The sequence below is a fragment of the Corvus cornix genome, chromosome 3 (assembly GCF_000738735.6).
Source record: "Corvus cornix cornix isolate S_Up_H32 chromosome 3, ASM73873v5, whole genome shotgun sequence".
Lineage (NCBI taxonomy): Eukaryota > Metazoa > Chordata > Aves > Passeriformes > Corvidae > Corvus > Corvus cornix.
The window spans coordinates 22816559-22838838 of NC_047056.1; the positions used below are offsets into that span (position 1 = coordinate 22816559).

General features: G+C 40.1%; 1 protein-coding gene across 1 annotated transcript in view; it reads left to right on the top strand.

Moving 5' to 3' along the window:
• Positions 1-22280, top strand: part of KCNH1 (potassium voltage-gated channel subfamily H member 1) — a 177329-nt gene that overhangs the window by 97694 nt on the left and 57355 nt on the right. Inside the window, exon 10 of the mRNA XM_039569735.1 lies at positions 2925-3121. Coding sequence (XP_039425669.1) covers positions 2925-3121 — 197 coding nt within the window. The remainder of the gene's footprint in view (positions 1-2924; positions 3122-22280) is intronic.

Below are 22280 nucleotides of genomic sequence, written 5' to 3' on the forward strand. Positions count from 1 at the left end.
ATTGATCATACTTTGTGAAGAACATATAGACAAAGGGAGATGGTATGCAATTCCTTATTATGCATAAGTGGCCAATTGTTCTGATGCAGTGCAGGTAATCCTGGGTGGAATTTTAATTCCTTCTTGCTGTATAGATTTCTACTGCTCCTTTCCCCCCTCATTTTTCTATAAATGTCAAACGTGATTCTTTTAGAATCTGACAATCAAATTTAATACTTTTGGTATGCTTCATTTAGCAAATGGACTTGACAGAAAGCAATGAGGTGCTTCCATGTGCCTTACTTTGGAAACTGAAATACAGTGTAGAATTCATTTTTGACTAGATTCCTCACTCTTAACTTCAAGGAAGTTTTTTAATGAAAGAAAAGAGTACAACTTCTTTGGGTTTTTAAGTTTGTTTCTTAAAAACAGAGACTTCTGAGATCTGGCTCAGTTTGTGGCTCATGTTTTGCTTTTCTCTGGTTTGGCTCAGTGGGCACCCAGCAGACACAGCTCCTTCCTGTGCTGTTCTTGCCACTAATGGGAGGTGACTCCCTGGGGTGGCAGGATACTGCAGGAGGGAGATTTTTATGGAGGGAAAAGTTACAAATAGCAAAAGGCAGCTGTGCTTGCTGCCAGGGATGAAGGACAGAGTTGTGTCTTTCTGTGTTATGTGAAAAGCAGAATTAAATTTCAAAAAGAGTAAGACATAACTAACTTCTGTGGTATGTCACTTCTGAGGTAGGCACAGCAGCACCCTGCTGTTTGTGCTTGGGTTGTATTAATTATTCAGCATGTTACTGTGGGGCAGTAACATAATTATTGTCATTTTAAGGTAGGGAAACTTGTCCGGAGATGTTAAGCAATACACTTAGAAGTGAGCTAGAATTCCTCTCCCATGTGCTTGGACTACCAGCTCTAACTGTTGCTCATCAGTGATGCCACATTTCAATGCTTGATAGATTCCAGAGCGTTAATTAAAACAGTTGTTTAGCTAATTGCCTGGAAGATTGTGAGTAAAAGCATATTTATTCCAAAGGCAAACAATCCATTTTTACCCAGTGAAGCATATCAGTTTTTATGGTGCATAAAAATTGTTTCATTTCAATTTTGAATATATTGTGTATTTGTCTGTCTAAAAGCCTTGTAGAGGAAGATCTGTTTTAAGTGCATGGAAGCTTTTTTCCTTAAGCCGTTTTTAATGTATCTACTAACAAAAACCATACAAATAATTGAAAATGTGAAAAGTCATTGCTGTTAAAAAGAAAAGTTGTTTACTGTACTGGGCTGTGGGACTACTGCTATGCTTGTTGGTATGAAGCTTTTGTACTATTTCCGCATGTTGGCATTGTCCTATGTAAGGAGACTAGAAGTGGAAGAAAGGTTATCTTTATGGTGTGTTTGCCTAATCTTGTGAAAAATGTGCTAACAGAACAGGTGGTTTCAGGGTATATACACATTTAAAATTAAAATGAAGTCAAAGTGATCAGGATCTGAACTGGTCCATGGGAGGTGGATGGTGTAGGTTTTCTGTGGAAGACTGAGAGCACATCAGAGTTAACGACAGCTTAGTGCACTTCAGGGTAGTTTACCATCAAGTTGAGAGCATCTTCTCAAAGAGAAAATGCTTATCATCTCATGGAAGAGATTAGATAAGGGTGGAATACAGCTGAAGGACTGAGATGGGAATTCTGAGTTTGAATTAGAAGTTTTCTTGAGCTCTTTACCCCTGATAGTTCTCTTGACTTTCATATAAGCTTTCAAAAATGACAATTTATTTAGGGAAGGAAATCTAAAAGAACCTGGCTGAAGTCAGTAAACTAATATATATTTTGATGCTTTGGATTTAAGAATTGCTACGGGCAAGATAATACTTATAAGACAAGGGACCATTCCTACCACAGCTTGATAGATGTGGATGCATTTCCATGTCATTGGTCTTAAGAGAGATGGGCAGCAGTGATATAGCACAGCAGAAATTTGGGAGGAAAACACACTTCAAAACAAAAACAGTTTAGCTTTTCATTATCAAGGTAACAACTGAATATTCTTTTTTTGTTAGCATTATGTATTGGAAAACAGGAAAAAAAGACAATTACTTTTGGAAATGAACTTGTAACTTTCTCCTACACGCTCCCTTTTGTGCCCAGCCTGAGCTGGGGTGTGACCAGTGAAATCCTGACGGGGGGCTGCTTCTCAGTAGGTTTTGGTATATGTGCCCAGCATTGTAGTGCCCAGACTGGTGCAAATGCCCTCATTGTAGTATCCCACTGCAGGGATTTCACTGGTTGCCCCAAGCTCATAGAGACATGCACATGGAAAGGGTGTGAGGAAACGGCCATTTTCTTCCTTCCAGTGTGAAACAGCTAAACATTCATGCCTTGTCATTGTTGCGTTGGGGATAACTAATCTGTACTCCTCTTGGTTTGGACTCTGTTTAGTTGCAGCCTGAAACTGCACTGATATGTTATACAGGATGGTTTTATTGACACAACAGTGGGTAAATGGTAGCCAGATTAAGAAGACTCAGCAGCACAGATGTAAGAAACAGATCCTTTGCGTGACAGTTAAAAGGAGAAAGGGAAAAACCATTTCCTCTTAATTAATTTCTTTGAAAGGGATTAGAAGAGAACATGAACCAAGAGTGAACCACTTCTCTTGATTTTGAAAGAAAAATCTTTATTGATATTTAAAGGGAACTTGTCACATAGAACACTTTCAAATTATGATTCATTCTTATGAAGTTTTGCTAGACTGTTGTAATTAAGGAAAAGATAATGGAAAAAGTTAGCCATTAAATGCTTCAAAGTTTTTTTTTCCAGACAGTTTTTTTTTCTGAGTGCAAAAATAGAAGACACTTGACTGCATGAATGAGATGTCTGTTCTGTTATATTTTTGATGGAAGTAGTGCTGTTACTGAAAGCAATGGTGTTGATTTTCTGTAGGCAAAGGAGACGTTTTTGGTGATGTGTTCTGGAAGGAGTCGACCCTCGCCCAGTCCTGTGCTAATGTAAGGGCTTTGACTTACTGTGATCTTCATGTGATAAAAAGGGATGCCTTGCAGAAAGTGCTGGAGTTCTACACAGCCTTTTCACACTCCTTCTCCAGAAATCTCATTTTGACCTACAACTTGAGAAAAAGGGTAAGTAGCTGTGATTTTAACATACATCATGTAAATGATCTCACTTTTAACGTCTGTCTGCGTGAGAAGACTGAATGGCTTGAATTCTGGCATTTTTCGTGGACCCCTTTTATAAGATGATTTTTCAGTGCTTGCCTAGGAGACCCTGCTAGCATGTAGAGTCAAAAGGCTATAAGTATTTATTCCAGTGCTAGCTTTAGAGGGAGCTAGACTGTATACATTTCTAGGAAGTAGACAGGTTCCAGCAGATATGAAAACTGTCATGTACGTGTGATAAACAGCGTTCACTACTTAATGCAACTTTAGTTTGTAAAGCCCCTAAAAATATTTTAGGGGTGTTCCTGAAATCACAAGGAAAATGACAGGAAAGATATAAAATCTGATATATGGAACAAAAGTTAAGTACAGTAATCACAATGGAAAAGTAATATGAAGATGACATTCTATCAAGAGTTGTTTCTTTTATTATAAATCACATTTTGGAATTACTTTGCTTATCTATAGTATTTCCATTTTCTTATCCTTGATTTTTTGGCTCTTTTCATTCCTTGCTGTGTGCCAGTTCAAGGTATTTTGTCAAATGCAAGTAATCACAATCTAATAGCCCAGTTTAAATCCTCTGTGTAATCCTCAGTGAACAACCTCTGCAGAAATTTATTAAAACTGTAGTAGGTATAATTCAGATGATATGATTTTATGATGTGAGGTAGAAGACAATAATATTACGCTGAAAAGAAGTGCATTAGAGAACCTGTACTTGCTTCATAAGGGTATTTGACATCAGGTAAAGAAATATGTTTGATAGGAGAAATTTTTGTTCTTAAATGGTTCTCCATAGTAATTTCAGGTGCCAAGTAAGTCCTAGATAATTAGACCTGAAAAAAATAGAACTGTTTTAATCTTTTAAATCTGTTTTGTAAAATTAGACTTTACAACTAGACATTTTTAAAGATATTTTATTTTTTATATTTAGAGTTGGCATACTGAAAGTAAAAGTAGTGCGATGATATTTTCTATCTGCATATGTTATCAGTATCAAAGAATTCAGCTTTTTAGGGTTGGATGAAGAAAAATGTGTTATCCACACTTTGGTGAAATAAATCAGAGCTCTGGTAGAAAATTGATGTGATTAAAAACTAAGAAACAAATTTGTACTTGGGGATTTCCTTCTAAGACATTTTTTTCAAATGAAGGTATTCAGCTGCAAGCATATTAAGAGAGATGTCCTGTTAATAAACACCTCCTTACCTGGTCTTAGTTAATGTAAGAAATAAAGTAAATGAAAGAATTTGACATTGATATCACCTAAAGAATCAGTATCACTGACTGACATATTTTATAATTAACTCCATGGGTAATGTGGTAAGATGCCCTCAGAATATATAACTACTTCTTTTTTTTAACATCATCTGTAGAAGTAGCAACCTTTGAAGCTTAGAAGGATCAGCTTTCTAACAGCTCATAGTAATGCTAGCAGAATCACATAATTTTGGACCTGCTCTGAGCCAGAAGGCCTGACTTTAGAATCAAATACCTACTCCAGAAGTGACACTGCCCCTCCATGTTTATTGGCATAGCTTTTCCCAGCACAGGTTACAAAACATTTTTTAATCATAGTGTCACAACTCCTGTGCTGTCAATTTCTACACAAAATGTTCCTAATAAAAACATACATCTTATGATAGCAATTTCCATCCAGTTATTCAAATAATTGGATTTTAATTGAGTTGCAGTCAGCAGAAAAGTGGCGTTGATTGATAATGGAGGCAAGAGTTTGATGGTTCCTGGTTAACAGACTGTAACATTATTTATTTTATTAGAAGAAGGCTGATTGCAATCAGAATGCAAATGTTAAGTAATGTGGATAATATATGTTCTTGAAAATGCATGGAAGGTACAATACTTTAGAGATTTGAGGTAATGCATGTTAAAAGGCAACTTTTTAGAGTTTAGAATTTAATCTGGTTTAAATATCTGTGATTTTTTTTTTTTTAGAAATAGCTCCCCAGCCTGTCACTTCTAACACTTCTATGGTCTATTTCTGCAAATGGAATTTTGTAGAATTAAAATGAACTGGTACCTTCTGTTAGTTGCATTTGTGAGGTATTGCATATCCTTTGGAGTATAAATACCAGAATTACACTTTTCATTTCAATAAACAGTTTCATCTCTGGCTCCAAAAGTGTTCAACTAGTTGAAATGTAGATACTGTGTATTCCTCCCAAATATATTCATACAGATTCCAAATACATGAACAAGCAGCTTTGGGGATTTTTTTTTTCAGAAGGATCTCACATTTTTAGACTTGGTTATTCCTCTGAGGTGTCCCCATCTTCAGGGTACATATGCCTTCAGTTGGCCATGGTACTGAGTCTCACTACACAGCTCAAGGTGCTTTGTAGCCAAGTTTCACTCAGCTTAAGTGAACTCTAGCACTGGTCCATTTTTTTCACCATATTAACATATTCCTTGGGTGCCAGGTCTCCTGTAGTGATCCCTGGTGGAGCTGGGATTCCCTATCCCAGGCCCTTCAGTGCCAGTGAAGAGATGTTCCCCCTGTTACTGGGTCTGGATCCACGTGCTGATGGCTGTGACAGAAATAAGCAGACATGCAGGCACATTGGAAGGTACCCTAACTGGTCAATTGGCCTTGACCTTAGCTAAACCTAGAGCTGGATTTAGGCAAAGTAAAAGGCAACATTCCTTGTGCTGGTCTTCCTACTTGTCTTGAATGTGGTTTGAGCTGAGCTGGGAGGGCAGGATACTTCTGGTCCATGTATCCCCTTTATGCCTTCCCTAGAACAGGCCTGCAGGTATAAAATGTTACTGCCTGTGATGCTTAAAGACTTTGTGGCCAAGGGAAAAGTTTCCAATGCTCTGTGCCTGGCATGTCATTATTGTCCCTGTCTGTGCTGTGAAAGCAGTTTCCTTTCACTCACTTTCTCAACAAATACCAGTGAAATATCCTCTTTTTTAAAAGTGTCAGCTTGCTGTCAGGTGACTCCCTGAGCAGTTTCCTCAAGTGACTAAAATCCCTGCTGAAGTTATTAGCTGTCTAGTTACCTCAGACTGGAGCTCAGACTTAGAAAACTTTTTATTTTTCCTAAAAGAGAAGAGAAAGCAGACCTTTAATTAACTCCTTCTGCTGCCAGTCATTGAAATTTTCATCTAGGTGGGAACAGAGGGAGAATCATCTGCTGCATCTCTCTTTCCACCGTGCTAAGAAACTGAAACTGCAGTCTGTGGCTGCAGGTGGCTGTATGTTGGACTTGAAGACTTTGCAGCTGAAAGGAAGCTGATAGAGGTTTTTCAGAGCAATACTTGCTGTAACAATGTTCTGAAATTAAAGCAGGTTAACTTGATGTTTCTCTCCATTTTTGGAATCTTGGAGAGGAACCAGAGTGCAGACACTGGGGGGTATTGTTGGATAGTCAAGTCACAAACTCACTCTCATGGAAGGTATGCTAGACAAAAGAAATACTGCAGATTAGGAGGGCAGCAGGATGCACAGGCTGGATGGAGGTCTGGCTTCTCCCACCAAATATTTAAACACTTCTGGGTTTCCAAATTGGACATCGTAGCTCCAGGTTCATAGAAGCATAACTACCTGTCTCTGTCTTTGGCATGTGATGGGGTGCAAGTTTGCTGGCACCTTCTTTAAGAATGGGAAAGGCCTTTGGGAAATGTTCTGGCTTTAGCAGTTGCTTCTTTCCATGTGTATGAGCTTTGTGACCAGTATTAACTTACACTGGGTTGTACCACAGTGTATTTGCTCATTTCATTCTGCTGCAGCCATAAATGATGTTGTATCTCAAATGACTGCTCGCACTACATAAAAGGGAGAATTCTTATACATAATTTATTAAGCTGAGATTTCTCTAGTAAGCCGTTTTAGCCTGGATAGAGATTAAATGACTAATTCTGAATACTTTGGAGTGTCATGATAGGAAGCACAAGTAGCTTTCCCAGAAGCTACTTGTATCCTGATATGAAAGAAGGAAGACAGTAGGATGTAGGTATGTTACTGGGATTTTGTTAGAGTGAAAGAAGCGGCAAAGAACGTTCTGTGTTTTTACAAATCAAACATGATTTAGTGAGTTAGAGCCAAAACTCCTAGTCAGAACATACTTGAGAGAGCAGTGATTGTAACAGAATAGTCTCTCTCCTTGGCAGTGTAAGATTGCTTGCTTTTGTACATGTAGTGGTGTGTTTATTCTCTGGTATTCCAACTGTGCCAGTGGACAGGTCCCCAACATCTTTTTCAAAAAGCAATTTTAAAATGTAATTGTACTTTCCTCTTCAGCATTAGCTTAATCTTTCTTCTTTTGATAGTGTAAGCTCTAACTAGAGAGAGAACGTCTCTCAAATCATACATTTCAGCTAGGAGTGCCTCAAGCCCTGATTTTAAATCTCAGGGGGCGTTGGCAGCAGTTTGTTTTCAGAGAGGCAGTCCATGGCCTTACATTCTGCCTTTCCGCATGACAAGTTTTAAAATCCTTCTTCGTGGTAGAGGTTTGAAATGGTATCCCAGAATTCTTTCTCCTACACAAAAGCCTGAATTGCTGGAAGGTTTCAACAAAGCTTTCTTACACTGAGAAGAGAAAGATTTTAATTTTAGAATATTGTCCCATTTGATGATGGTCAAACTGACAGCCTGCTTCTTTCTCCTGTGTTTGTCACCAAAACAATCCCACAAGTCCTGTGAGGAGAGGATTTTGATGTTTGACAGGCACGCATCTTACAGCACTGAAAACCGAGGACATTGGACATGACTGGTATGTCTGGAAGTGCCTGTGGCTTGGGAATTATGCCAAATTAGCTGTCCAGGAGGCAAAGTTGTCAATTTCCAAAAAACCTGTCCAAATATAAATAAACAGTTAAGCACTGTGTTCCTTCCCATGCTGCTTTTTAAAAGTTGTTCAGGGAATTGGATGTTCTTGTATTCACAGTTTTTCCATGTCAATCTAAACAAAAGGTACTTTATTCTGTTTCATCATTGGTAGATTCCATATTGCATTTTTGCATCTTTTCTCTGGCCTTGGACATCTGAACTTCTATCTGTCTCTAACAGAGAACTGTTTAGCTAGCCCACAGATTTTTGGGCAAATAGGCTTTACACTCTGTACCGAAAGTGCTCTGAGGCCTGCTGTGTGTGCATCTTCTATGGATGGTTTTAGTGCTATGTCTGTCAATGAGTTGAAACCTCATGCTCTCGGGAGGATGTGCCCTTGGATTTCTTCCTTCTCCTCCTCTGTAGTTTGTTGGACCCCTCCAGGTAAAGCCTCAACACCCAGACTTGGAAAGGATTTGACGAACTGCGAGCATTTAATGTTCATACACCTACAGCGATTATTGAAATATGTGATTGTGCTCAAGCCAAAGCAACTCCATTACCTTTCAGCCACATCATCTTCAATTTTATTTTCCAAAACTTCCAAATTCTAAACTTATTTCTGTTCTTTTTAATGCATGTGACCTGGAGCCTTAGGCTCCTGTGCTTATAGAGAGGAAGATCTGGCTACAGATAAATAGTTTACGTAGTGGGGATGTGTGTGTACCATAGAAAACACAATTAACTAAGAAGTTCTAAAACACTGTGGTGGGTTGACATTGGCTGGTAACCAGGTGCCCGCCAAGCCTCTCTATCTTCCCCCTTCTTGACAGGACAGGGAGAGAAAAATAAGATTAAAAGCTTGTGGGTTGAGATAAGGACGAGGAGATCACTTACCAATTGCCGTCATGGGCAAAACAAACCTGAATGAATGAAATTAATTTAATTTATTACCAGTTAATCAGAGTAGGATAATGACAAATAAAAAAAAAAATCTAAAAAACACTTTCTGCCCATCGCTTCCCTTCTTCCCAGGCACGAATTCACTCCCAACTCTTCTCTCTCCTTCCCCTGAGCAGTGCAGGGAGGTGGGGAATGGGGTTTGTGGTCAGTTCATAACGCTTGTTCTCTGCCATTCCTTTCTCTTCACACTCTTCCCCTGCTCCAGTGTGAGGTCCCTCTCATGGCAGAGGGAAGTTCACAAACTTGTCCAGTGTGTGTCCTTCCCACAGGCAGCAGTTCTTCAGGAACTGCTCCAGTGCAGGTCCCTTCCACGGGGGCAGTCCTTCAGGAACAGCCTGCTGCAGGGCTGCTCTCCTGGTGAGCCACAGGTCCTGGCCAGAAGACCTGCTCCTTCCTAGGCCCCCCTCAGTGGCCTGCAGGTGGATATCTGCCCCACCATGGGCTTCCACGAGCCAGAGGGGGACAACCTGCAGCTCCACAGTCTCCATCATGGTCATCACCGTGGGTTGCAGGAAAGTCTCTGTTCCAGCCCCGGAGTACTTCCTCCCCCTCCATCTTCTCTGACCTTGGTTTCTGCCAAGTTTCTTTCACTTATTCTCACTTCTCTCTCTCAGCTGCTGTAGTGCAGTGTTTTTTACTCTTTCCTAAATACGTTACCACAGAGGTGCTACTGACACTGGATATGTATGTAGCTCTCGCCTATGGTGGGTCCGCCTTGGGGCGAACCACAACTTGTTCTGTCCTACATGGGGACAGGTTCTGGTGCCTTCTCACAGAAGCCACCTCTGCAGCCTGTCTGCTATCAAACCCTTGCTACATAAACCCAAAACAGACAACAAAACTGTTCTGTTGCTTTTACTCACTACATTATATGTTGTAATGTAAATTTTAGCTGGGACTTAGATAAAGCTCTGTGGGTAAGTAGCAAAATGCTTCTTTAGAATGCTCTTAAACAACTAATCCCTTCTAAACTGATTTAATGAATTCATCATGTTTGAGATGCCTTCTGCTACTATGAATAATGAGTAATTTTCATACATTTAGGTGCTGTAGTATAATGTCTGTACAATTGTTATAAAGAAGTAACTTAGTATGCCATACAAAGCAAGCTGTGTATTTCTTCACAGAAATATTACGTTGTTGAAATTCTGATAGGCCATTCACTAGCAAATTCCGTTAAAAGTAATGCAGTCATCAATAGGTATTAATAGTCATCAATAAAATTGATGGAAGAGCTTGTATGGCTGAAGTTCAAATTCCAATTCACCTTAAAATGGAAGAATATGGTTCTTTTATGAAGCTGATACTAAAACCATAACTGCCTTGAAGTATCTTCAGTAAAAGAGTATTTCCTGTTCTGTGCTATTGTAGATTTACAAGTTTTCCCATGCTGGTCACTAAATTCTTAACTATCATTTGCATTCTGATCACTGAATTAGAAATTATATTTGTGCAGACTAAATTTGTAAACCCAGAATTTTGGCTATTTCACAATGTGTTTTCTAAGTACAGAAAACTATGTCAATGTTATGTCAATAAAGACATTCCAATTATATGTCAGTACCTGGAAGAAAAGTGGAGTAAACAGAAGGGGTTCTGGTCAACCAGAAATTGAGGTTAAGAACTTCATTCATTAATCCAGAAACCGAATTGATGCTTGCTTTGTTTTATCATGTTTTGAGGAGACCTGCTTGAGTTGTTTTTGAAAGAGTTTTTTTCTCAGCCACTCGTAAAATACTCAGCCTTAAATATAAAAGAAAAAATTCTGACCTTTTTGAAATCTTTAGTGTTCATAAAGTCTTTCCATATTTGGAAAGACATTTTCCGAGTAGATGAAAATACATGTAACAAGGTTGATGGTGAATTAAAATAAAATTTGTTTTCATACTCTTTTAATCCTTAAAAAAAGGCACATTTGGCTTTTGTGAAGCTATTTTCAGATGAGTAATAGAAAGTTGACGTTAAAAAAAGGTTTTGTCTCATTTTAACATGCACAACCACCCACACCAGCTTGTTTATCCCAACAGAAGGAAATGCATCACTTTGATTTTTACCCTCCTCCACCCATGTAGACTAAAACGTAGAAATAATTTTAATACAGAGAAAGGTTATTCGGCGTGAATGAGGATTCCCCAGAATAGCTCCCCCAAGCCTTTTAAAAATAGAAAATGAATTTCCTAGGAACTGAGGAAGTTCTAAATGTTGGCCCACCACCAGGGACGGAAGACGATAATCCAAAAGACAGTGTAGCTGCTCTTACACAGTCTGGGAATCTAGTCTTCCTTGTGAAAACAGTGAAATTCTTGCTAGTATTTTTACAGTAGGAAGGATTAATCCCAAATTTAAACTCATCCTTTTTCTTACTACTGTGTTGATTTAGAGAAATAGAAGTGTAATATGTGTAGTCTGTCTGCATGGTGTGTTCAATATGTGCATGGCACTCCACCACCTGCCCACAGTCAAGTGTAATGAGGTGCCTTAGTCCAGTTCTGCACCAGGCTTGCAAAGAGGGGACATTCCAGGGGAATTCAAAGAATTCCTACCCTTTCTCCAAAGCAGTCTTCTGCTTACCATGACTGAGTGGCCAGAGATTGAACATTTTTCTGTATTTCTAATAAAAAAAATAAGATACGGGGTTTTTTTGGTGCCTGCCGTATCTGTCTGTGGGTATATATACATATATATATATATATATATGTACAGTGACTGAATCATTGCTGAAGCTCCCAAGTAATTCCAATGTCCCACACTCTTTCTAATATATTCATGCTGTTACCCAGACTTTTTTGCATTTGTGTGCCATGTTCTATCATGTATTATAACTGCACTAATTATGTCAATGACATAGTAACCTCTGTGGCCTGGTGCTTCACTGTGGAGCACTAATGACCAAGCCAAAGACAGAACAGTGACTTAATACGCTCCTGTATTATTTTTTTTCTAAAAATGATCTTTCTGGTCTGGGAAGCAGCTGGGTGCAGGATAAACTTACTAAAAGAGGGTGATTTCCTGGCATAACAGCTTTGACCTTCTGGTCTTCTCTAGGGTCACTAAGAGTTGAACTCATAGGACTGCAGATCCAAACACAACCTGTTCAAGATACTCCATGAAGGAGAGAGGATGTAGGTAACTGCAATATGAAAGCTGAATTACATTGGCCAACCTACATCCTTGAGTAATCAAACTTTGTAATCTAAGTGATCAGATTGATCCTTTCTTTGGCACTGCAATGAAAGCTGAAATAACTGCCCCCTATGGGAAAACAAAAAAGGAAGTAAAAGAAAGTACGTTCTGGAGGTTGCAGCTAGTGTTGTGTAGAGGCTTTGTGATCCTGGCTCCAGACCAAACCCTACCTACAGGTCTGCTATTTTCTTGCTTAAATGTTGAGACTTTTGTTGTAACTGTGAGCTCTTGGACAGCGAGACAAAGGAGGTCCTTTCCCTGTTTTTCTGCCTGAGCCAGGTCTCCATAGTTCCTCTGAGGGCTCTATTTGCTATGCCCCATGACAGGCATAAAAGAATTAGATCACCTTAAATCCAACAAATCCTGTTAAGGTTTCGTGCGAACCAAAGTAGTTTCCCAGCTTGATCTCAGAGCAGATAAACAGTAAACACTGAGCGGTCAAACTAACCTCTGTGTGTAGATGACTGATGTTTTTCCTGTATCCATCCTTGACAACCAGCCTTTTAGTTGCCTCTGAACAAGCATCTTGCTGGGGGAGAATAGCCAGGAGCGTGCCACATTCCTTAGTCTCAGGCCTGCTGCGAGCAGTCATGCAGGTAACACAGTGTCTGATGTCAACCTGCTCTACAGGCTGCTGCCCATTCCAGCGTGACATTGGAGTGTTTGACTGCTGCATCTCAAGTGGAGTAACGACGAGGTGCGGCCTTGTGAGAGTTTCTGAATTTGAAGTCCAGTACTCTTTGCCATCATGGGAATGAGCCAATTGCAAACAAAACTTGATAGGGCACCTTGCCAGTTGTCTGCTATAACTGCAGCTACCAACTATTCCTTCAGCTAAAGTCAAGTGTTAAGGAGTGTGTTGGGCTGTGGCTCAGTATAAGAACTTACTTTGAGAAATACATTGAGAGTAGAATCACAAATCATCCCCTCTCTTTTGGTATTAATTTTGCAGCCAGCAACTGGGTTTTTGCTCAAACTGTGTATGACTCCTTCCTCAAAAGGAAGTGCACTGTTGTGTCAAACACCTGTTTGGATTCAGATTTTCGAACAGAAATGTGATACCTGGCACTGATGTAGAACATAAAATCCCTATACAAATGAATGTACTAAGTGTTTTTTGAGTAATTTTTCTGAATTAGCAGACTGCAGGGGGGCCTTACACTCAGCTTTACTTGAAAATATTAATATTCTTCCTATTTTAATGGGGGTTTTTTGTTGTTCCCATTAATTTTCTCTTTTGCTTTTTACATTACAAAATGGGGCGTGAACTTCAGCATCTTGTGTGTGTATATATGAGAATATAAAGACACACACATGTATACAGTGTGTTTGGTAATACCTCCCTCAACTAAAGCTGGAGCATACAGTGGTAGGCTACTCTGAGTATACTCAGTGTCTCAAAATGCTGTCCTTATAGGACTTGGAATGGGAATTTCACTATCCACAAACAGCCATGCAGCTGGACATGAAGGGATCTTAATTAACCACAGGTCCAAATGCGTTGTCTGTCTATGCAGCTGTGAGACTGCATAATGTTTTCACCAGATTTTTATCAGGAGCTAAGTCTGCTAAATCCATTTTTAGTTAGTACAGCATTATGAATGTGAAAACGCAATACCCAATTAAAGAAGTGTTTGGACTTTAATACTTTGTGCTTTTAATACCATATACCTTTGTGATTCTTCTTTTTGTCACCATCTCCTGGCATCTTTTCCAAGCACAGAAAGAAAACACTCCACACATGCACTGTTCCAAGTCCTTGTGACTTTGGCAAACCACATCTATACCGTTTCCCCAGCATTGCCCAACCTGGCTTTGCCTTGCAATTCATCTAAAGGTACTGTGCCTCCCTCTTAAAATTTCAGAGGATGTGCTTCCACCATTCTGACATACTTCATGGTTGGTCATTTCTCCCATATGCTCTCTAATAAATATACTACACAACAGATTTTTTTTCATTATTCTTTTACAGAGCTAACATCAGAGAATCCAAGAAAATTTCTGCCACAATAATTTTGTAATACACTGGATTATTTACTTTGTGTAAACATTGTCTTTGTGTGAAAATACAGAATTACATTCCCCTTTTGGAACCTTCTTTTTTACATTGGTTCTTAAAAAAAAACCAACACCAAAAGACAAACCCAAACCCAGACAAAATACTTCAAAAAGAACTAATGGTATACCCAGGTTGACTGGAATAGATACATCTGTGTCTCCCATCTTCAAGGTTGATGCCTCGATTTTGTATAAGATTTAAATGTCATGTAAATTTCAGCATACTTTGTATCCAGTGCTGCAGAAGTGAGGCACGTTGCAGTCTTCCTCTAAGCAGGGGGACGTGCAATTTGTTGTTTTTCAAGGTTTTGCTGTTACTTCACAGTGACTGCAAAGATGTTATTTATTGCCAGTTATTATCTTGATTAATGAAAACAAAATTGCTGTTGACTTCCATCACATACTTGATCAGATGGTTGGCTAGAGTGGAAATATGAGGATGTTGTAACCTTTGGTCATGCTAAGTTGCAAAGCAATAACAGAGGAAGAAAATAGTGTTAGCTCTAACAAATGGATATTGGCTTTGCCATTAGAAATTTGGTGTAGTCTAGAAATATTAACCTTCGGTTTTCCTTTCTTGCATTTTTCAAATTGCTCAAGCAGTAAGTCTTGTAGGAGTAAAAGTTTCAGTGGCTTACGTGTTCTCAGTGATTATCCTGTACCCTTTCTGAAAGAGGGGATTCACATTTAGTCCAATGACAAATTCATGGGAGTGAATGGAAGAAGTCATAATGGAAAGCTTTTATTTGGGATGTCATTTGGGATCAGTTATATTCTATAACATAAAAGCATTACAGTGGTCTTTTTCAGCAACCTTGAAAATGGTCATTTGTGTTTGACAATCAAAATGGTTCTTAAACGACCTTCAGCATTCATACCCAAACCATTCTGTAACACAGATGCAGCCACAAAGGGAGTCTGGAAAACTTGTGGGTTCTGGTTTGTAATATGTTTCCAAAATTTATAGAAGTTCATCTAAATTTGCAATTGCTCTGTTATTTTTATATCTAGCATATTTATTAGAGATGTGAAGGCATAACTTCAAAAATACTGAGGGGGTGTTTCTTGGTATGCTCTCTGAGAATCTCTCACTAAATGTTGCATATTGCTTGTTTCACCACATTTTCCAATCAGTAAGATTTTCCAAACCTCATTATGCTCTTCAGAGAGCTGTTCAGAAAGGCACACTTTGTAGAATTTTCTAGTCATATGTTCTACTCTGTGTAGAAGACATTCAAAGGTCTGCAGCACGTGGCATAGTATGTTGAATTATGCTTTGTGTAGTGGAAGAGCAGACTCTGGTTTTGTGCTGCAGTCTTGCAAAGGGCCTTGTGTCTGCTTTGAAACAAAACCCAGCCTGTAAGGATTTAATAGTCCATACGAGTGTGCTAAAGGAAGCAACTGAGTGAGCGAAAACAAGGACAAGGTTGTCAGGAGAGGCCAGAAAAATGGTATTTCAAACACAGACTTGTCCCTCTTCCCCTTGTTGAATGCTGCATGTACCAAGAGAGCCTCTCAGTAGAGAAGCATGTTAAAACAGAGAAAGAGGCAGGAGAGGAGTGGAGCATCTGGTATCTCTCCATGGAGGTGGGTGAAAAAACCTGGATGAATGGAGCAGCTGGTGCTCTGTGATCCACAAGGCTATAGGACAGCAGTTGGTGACTGGGGATAGAGACAGCTCAGTGTTTCAAGAGTTTTATTAGACCAGGTGGACACAATAAAAACAGTAAAGAGCAACCTCAGATTGTCTCACCAACTTTTCCCCTAGCTGTGCCCCAAAGAAACCCTTCAGACTTCACCATTTGACAGCCTGTCTGCTACTCCTTCCTGACGATAGAAGCTGCAGTAAAGCAACATCTACACTCTCATGATCTCCAAGAAATATTACTAAAGCAGCCAGTAGAAGAAAATGAAAAAGTCAGGAGCATCTTCTGGTGACATAACTGCACTTGAGGTCCTTTTTCAACTGTGTGTATCCAAGGTTGCTCTAGTACCCAAGGCTTAACCTACCAACACAGTGTCTTCTAGAAAGTCTGATGTGGTACCCACTGCATCGTGTCTTATGGCTACCATAACACATCCTTGAGCCTGAGGGACCCAATACAGAATCACAGAATAGTGAGTGTTGAGAGGGACCCTTAAAGGTCATCTAGTCTGACTGAACTGCAGTGCAGGGACCTCTTCAACTACATCAGCTTGTTCAGAGTCCCATTCAATTGACCTTGAGTGTTTTCAGCAATGGGGCATCTACCACCTCACTGGGCAACCTGGACCACTGATCTACCACACTCCTTGTAAAAAATGCTGCTTCAAAAGCTGTGTGGCATGGATATGAAGCCCATGTCTCCCACTGGAGAGGTCATGCTGCTGGGCCTCTGCCATGGTGGCCATCAAAAGTAGTCTTAATTGGTATTTCCACGTGGTACCCAAATGGTGCATGATTGATCCTTATGCTCCTGCTCCTCCTGTGTGAACATGAGCAACAAAGCTGCTTTAAGGACCAGAATAGATATAACACTTGCATCCTGCAGCCCTCCCACCTTACAAAAACAACATGTGATCAAGCTGCTGCTCCATGCTTGCTGGATGAATGCCAGCTGTGGGTTGCTCAGACTCCCCAGACTCACTTAGCAACTGTGTGTGCTTGGGATCTGAGACTGGCTCGTCACACCATGTATGCTGCCTACCCCTGCCTGAGCACAATGCCAGGTCATGTTTTCCTTTGAGATTTACTCTGCATGTGTGATTTGCTGTGTTCTGCCCACCAGCAGCTGAGCCCCACACCTTCTGAGCAGCCTTTGAATGTGACCTGGGCCAGCTGTGTCCCTTAAGACAGGCAGGACATCTCAAGCTTCATGAGCTATGTCATTTTCTGAGTTGTGGGAGCACCTTCTCAGGAGACAGTGATGGAAGAAAAAGCCTGAGGCAGCAGGGAGAAGGGTGGTTCTGCTCCACGTGAGCAAACAGGTCTGCTGGAACAAACACCTAGAGGTCAGTGGTGGTTGGCTTTTCACTTACAGTCCTTGATGAGCCTAGGGAGTCGGGTAAGGAAGGCTGACCTCTCAGAGATCTGGATCTATCCTGCTGCTGATTTCTTTCTTCATTTCACTCACCTTACCTGAACACATGCTGGCAGGTAGCAGAGCTAGGCAGGGTCCCTTCCATAGGACTGCTTTGTATTGTGCGAGTGGTGTGGACAACCAGTGTGTTAATGAGACTCAGTTGCCTTAGCTGCCAAGGGATGGTGTCTGTGGCAGTAGGTCCCCTCTCAGGGATGCAGTGAAGACCAGGTAGAGCCTGCTGGAGACATCAGGCTGGGCAGCAGCAGAGAAGACAACATTCGTGCTCCAGCCTGAGGCCATCTGGCATATACAGTGCTCAGGAACATTCTGAAAGGGCAGCTTGACAGTGAATACTTATAGTTTTACCATAGAAGCATCAAAGCTAGTTGAGATGGAAGAAAATAAGATTTTTACAAAGGATTACTCTTCTTCTCAGCTATTTGGAGGTTTCTAGCACAACCTGTTCATAGCAAAAACTCTTGCTTTGAAATCAAGCACAGTTCAGTGCCAGGTATTTCATGGTTCATGGAGCTGTGCAACAAACAAACAAATAGGAATAATTCTTATGTCTGGGAGCCTCCTAAAATGGATCTGACACCAGTGCTGAACACTTCTACTGAAGAAATTACTGATCCTTCTTTAACCAGAGGTTTCTAATCTCTTTTGTAAATGCTGAATATGAATTCTGCATGGGCAGTAAGGCAAGACTGAGCAGATGGGAGTAGGGTGTGAAGATGCAACAGTAATAACGATAATAATGATAAGCTAAACAAATTACCTTTGTAATGTAAAGGAAGCTAATGTTAGTTGTTATTTGGCTATTTCTGGATCCGTGGCTCTTTAGTTCCCACATGCTTATCTTAAGACCTACTAATCATGATTGCATTAGGAAGCTTCCCATTTTACTTTTTGTTTAGGGTATTGATATGGCAACTTGCATTAAATGCAGAAAAATAGCATAATATTAATAGCATAATATTAATTGTTTAAGATTGTTTTGCAATATAAATATTCTTTGTTTCCTATTAAAAAGTTTCAATTGCCTGTAGACATCCTAAGTGATTTAGAGAAACAGACAAATGATTTAATTTTGATTTTGTTTTATACTCCAATGAAGCAAACAAGAGATTTGGAACAAGCTGCTTGCTAGACATTGGAAATTAAACTGCTCTTTTATTGGGCACTGGTAAAGTGTCTCTGCCTTTCCTGATGGCAGACAAGCATGAAATACATTGACTCATGCTTGTTAGGGTGCCATCAAGCTCCTTTTATTTCCTTGATTATGATTCTAGTGCTGCCACCCAGGCAGGAGCTCCCCTTTGATTTCCCTTGAAACCTGTGCTTTCCAGAGAACATCTCCCCTCTACAACCTGGCGTGAGTTACACTGTGAGGGACTGAGTTACAGGGCTCTACAAAGCTTGTAATTTAAAGCTTGTAACTGAATGCAGAACACCAAAGCTTTTTCTTACCCCTTTAGGAGGGGATCTGCATGAGTGCAGCATTAGGTGAGACTGGAGCAGGGGCTTTGAAAAACAACAATAGCCTAAATTTAGCTGATAAACCTGTTTTGATAAGGCCCTTGTTGAAACCAAAGTTTTGATGACTGAGTGTGATACTGTGAAGCACTCTTGTTTAGGTCATTCTTGGGCCTTAGTAAGTCTTCTGGAGCTGGAAGCCAGCAGGCAGCAGCTTTTTGCAGAAGGGTGGGAGCTCCGGGTGAGGGAACCACTCACCCAAGTGCCTTGAGCAATCATGAGTGCTTCTTATCTGGCTTGCTTAATGCGATCCAAGATTAAAGATCCAAGATTAAACGTTTAAAGGTGGGTATTTTGCTTTTGCACTTTTTCAGGCTCTAAAAACCTGTTTTCACCTGATTCATTTCAGTTCTTGTACCACTGAAATACTTGCTTTTTTTTTCTTCCCTAGTTTTATCCAAGTTTAGGAACACGCTTACTGCCTTTACCACTTCGTTATCCCAGTGTCTTTTGGTGAAACACAAAGCAAACCCACTAACATCTGAACATCTGCTTTATGTAGTTTATTTTTTCTCATCTCTTTTCCTTGGAGAAGTGAATGTATGTTTAGTAACCTGGTTTACTTTGGTCAGGTTTTTTAGTGCATATATGTTAAAGAAGGTGGAGTCTATGCACCAAGAACAGGAAATGATACTAGCTTCTTAAAAGCATGGTGAAGTAATTATACCTAATTACATTTTCTTGATGAGATGCATCTTGTGGGCAGTATGGTTATTTTCCTTAGGAGTGAAGGGCTAAAGGGTCGTTCACTGGAATTGCTTCTGTCTTTTAAAAGATGAACTATGTTTCCTCTCTTCAGTATTTCAGGAGTGCTACAAATATGACTGTGTAAAGATCAGCAGACACTGTGGCAATCCAATGGATTTCCTTTTTGTTGCTGTTGTTTTGAGAAAAACATACAAAGAAAGAATGTTTCAATCTTGGTGTTTCATAGGGCATTTTATTTGGTATTTGTCTTGATTTTACAAAATTTGAGTAACTCTGTTAAATCTAACTTGTGTTCCTCATATCAGTGCTACTGAAGAAAAAAGTGTGTTTCCTGGCTTGAGAAGATTAATTATTGGATGGTCTCTTCAATTACTGGTGAGAAAAGAAAACTGTTACTTGTTCCAAAGTTGCACAGGGTTTGAAGATCCAGTTGTCACAGTTGATGCATTTTGGTAATGAACTGAGAGCACTGCCTAAATCTGTGGGGCTTTTTTAACTGATGTTCTTATAGCTTCTCTCTTTTTTTGCTCTGACTCACATCTTGGATGCTCTATTGTGTAACCTGCCAGCCAATTGCCTGCTATGAAAAATTTAGCTGCAGGGATTATTATTAAGTATGTCTAATAATTTTCATATTTTAGTGATCTATTTTTGGATCATTATGCAACCCACCACTCAGTGGGACTAGGCAGAAAGGATAGAGCAGGACTGGATGCTGATAAACAGAAACCACTTGGTGTGCTCAGCCAGGCAGTGGGGGTCCTCTGGGCACACAGGTGGTCTGTTTAAAGCTGTCTTGCTTTGCAGCAAGTTGTCATGGTCTCCCCTCCAAAACAAAGCCTTTTCCTCCCACTGAAATCTCTGGTCACTGGGGACAGGGGAGCTGTCGGCAGCTGCTCTGTAGCTGTTGGTAGGACCCTTCTGCTATCGGGTAGACAGGACCCTAAACATAAACCACATGTATTTATGTTTTTGTGTGTAGTAGGGAAGGATTTAAGTGCGATTCAAAACAGTGTCAATACATGCTGGAGACTGCATAGTAAATCACCATATGTTCCAGAGGAAATGCCAAACAAAGTCATGATTGCTTTATATGTGCACAGCTGACTGGCAAGCATAAAGGCAGACTCATGATGGGGGATGCCATCATATGCTTTTCTTCTCTTTGCTATATCTGAGCATGATTAGAGCCCATCTGCTTCCCTTAGTGCTGGTAAAGGGTAGGAAAACACTCAGCCTGAAGTTTTGCTGCTGGAGCATTCACATCAGGAAAAAAGAAGCTAAACCCAAGGAGCTCTCCTAGATGTGTTTGTTCTTAATTTCCTTTGAAGTAGAAAATTTTTAAGAATTATTTAAAATTCTCTTGCTTCTGCAAGTCATACTGCTCTGGCTTTATGTTCGTGTTGTGACAGCCTGATGTTTTCTAGCTGTAGCTCTCAGACCAGGCATGTCTGGGAACAAACCTCAGTGGTGTGTGCTGGTCAGGCTGGCTGATACAGCTGGGGAGGGGGCAGCAAACATCTCTGTTCTTTTAACCTGTGCCAGCACGGAGTGTTTAATGCCTCGCTAAAGCCCTAAGTGCAGGTGTAAGAGCTGTGGTATTTGCAGACATGGTTGGCAATCTGTTTGCGTTCTTTCCAAACTCTTTAAGGATACTTGAAATATCTGCTAGAAAGTAATAGAAATGACTAATGACTCCTTTTTTTTTTTCTTTAATTTTAATTAAAGCCGATTTATTTTAAGTACAGTAATTTAGCGTTCTCCAAGCTAGACACCTCTGTGGCCTGGAGTCGCTGTGCACCGATAGCATTGACTGCTGTGACACCTACTGGCCGAGACGAGCAGGGAAAAGCCTCAGGGCGCTTCCTCCATCCTCTTCCTAATGCTAATTCCATCTGCTAATGAGTTTGGTTCTTGTGCAAGCACAGCCGTGGTGGTGTCTCTTGGAACGACTCCTTTTAAACGTCATCCTCTTTCAATACATGTCCCGGTACTTTGTGCATTAAGAAAGCTAGAAAATCACTTTTCTTTTTGCTTATAGCTCCTGTCCTTTCCATTCCTAGTAGCTCTTTAATCTTCACCCTCTTTGTTTCATCTGTCTTATCTTTACTCAAGTTTCTTTTTTATCATCCCTTAATAGTATTGGGAACTGCAGGAAGTCACTTTGAAGCCTACTTGGAATTGCCTTCCTCTCCTAGAACAGTTCTTCTTCATTAGCTGTGATCATTTCTTCCGTGCTTGAGACCTATTATCATTCTTATTGCCCTGTTAGGCATTCCACTTTTCTGGGAAGGGTAAGGAGCCATTCATGCAATTCCTTCTGTGAGATCCCATACCTGAGGAGCTTTTGTGAGTATTGAGAAAAATGGAGTTTTTCTGTATATAAAGAAATAAGGATCTTAGTAATTCACAATAAAAACAGCTTTGCATCTCCACTGAACAATGATGAATGGCTTACATTTCATGACTGTAGGGAGATTTTCTATATTCTTTCTTGGAGGGATAGTTTTTCTGCACTCCAGCAGTGCTGTAATCTTCTGAAAATGCATTCTCTTCTGTGTGATTCTGGAACATACCACCGATGCAAAAAGTTACACAGAGGCCTTCTCAGGTTGTTCTTTCTTTGAGAGACAATTTATATTCTAAAAGCTTGAGTAGTTCCAAATAATTTAAAATTGCATGAGGTGACTTGATTGAATCTGGTAGATCTCAGTGGCTGAGAGCAAGGAACCCCTGCTGTCTCCTTCTCCTTGTTTCTGGTTCACTCTTCTGTCACTTCTGTTGTGTCTGGCAGCTCTGGCACTCTTCAGACCCTGTC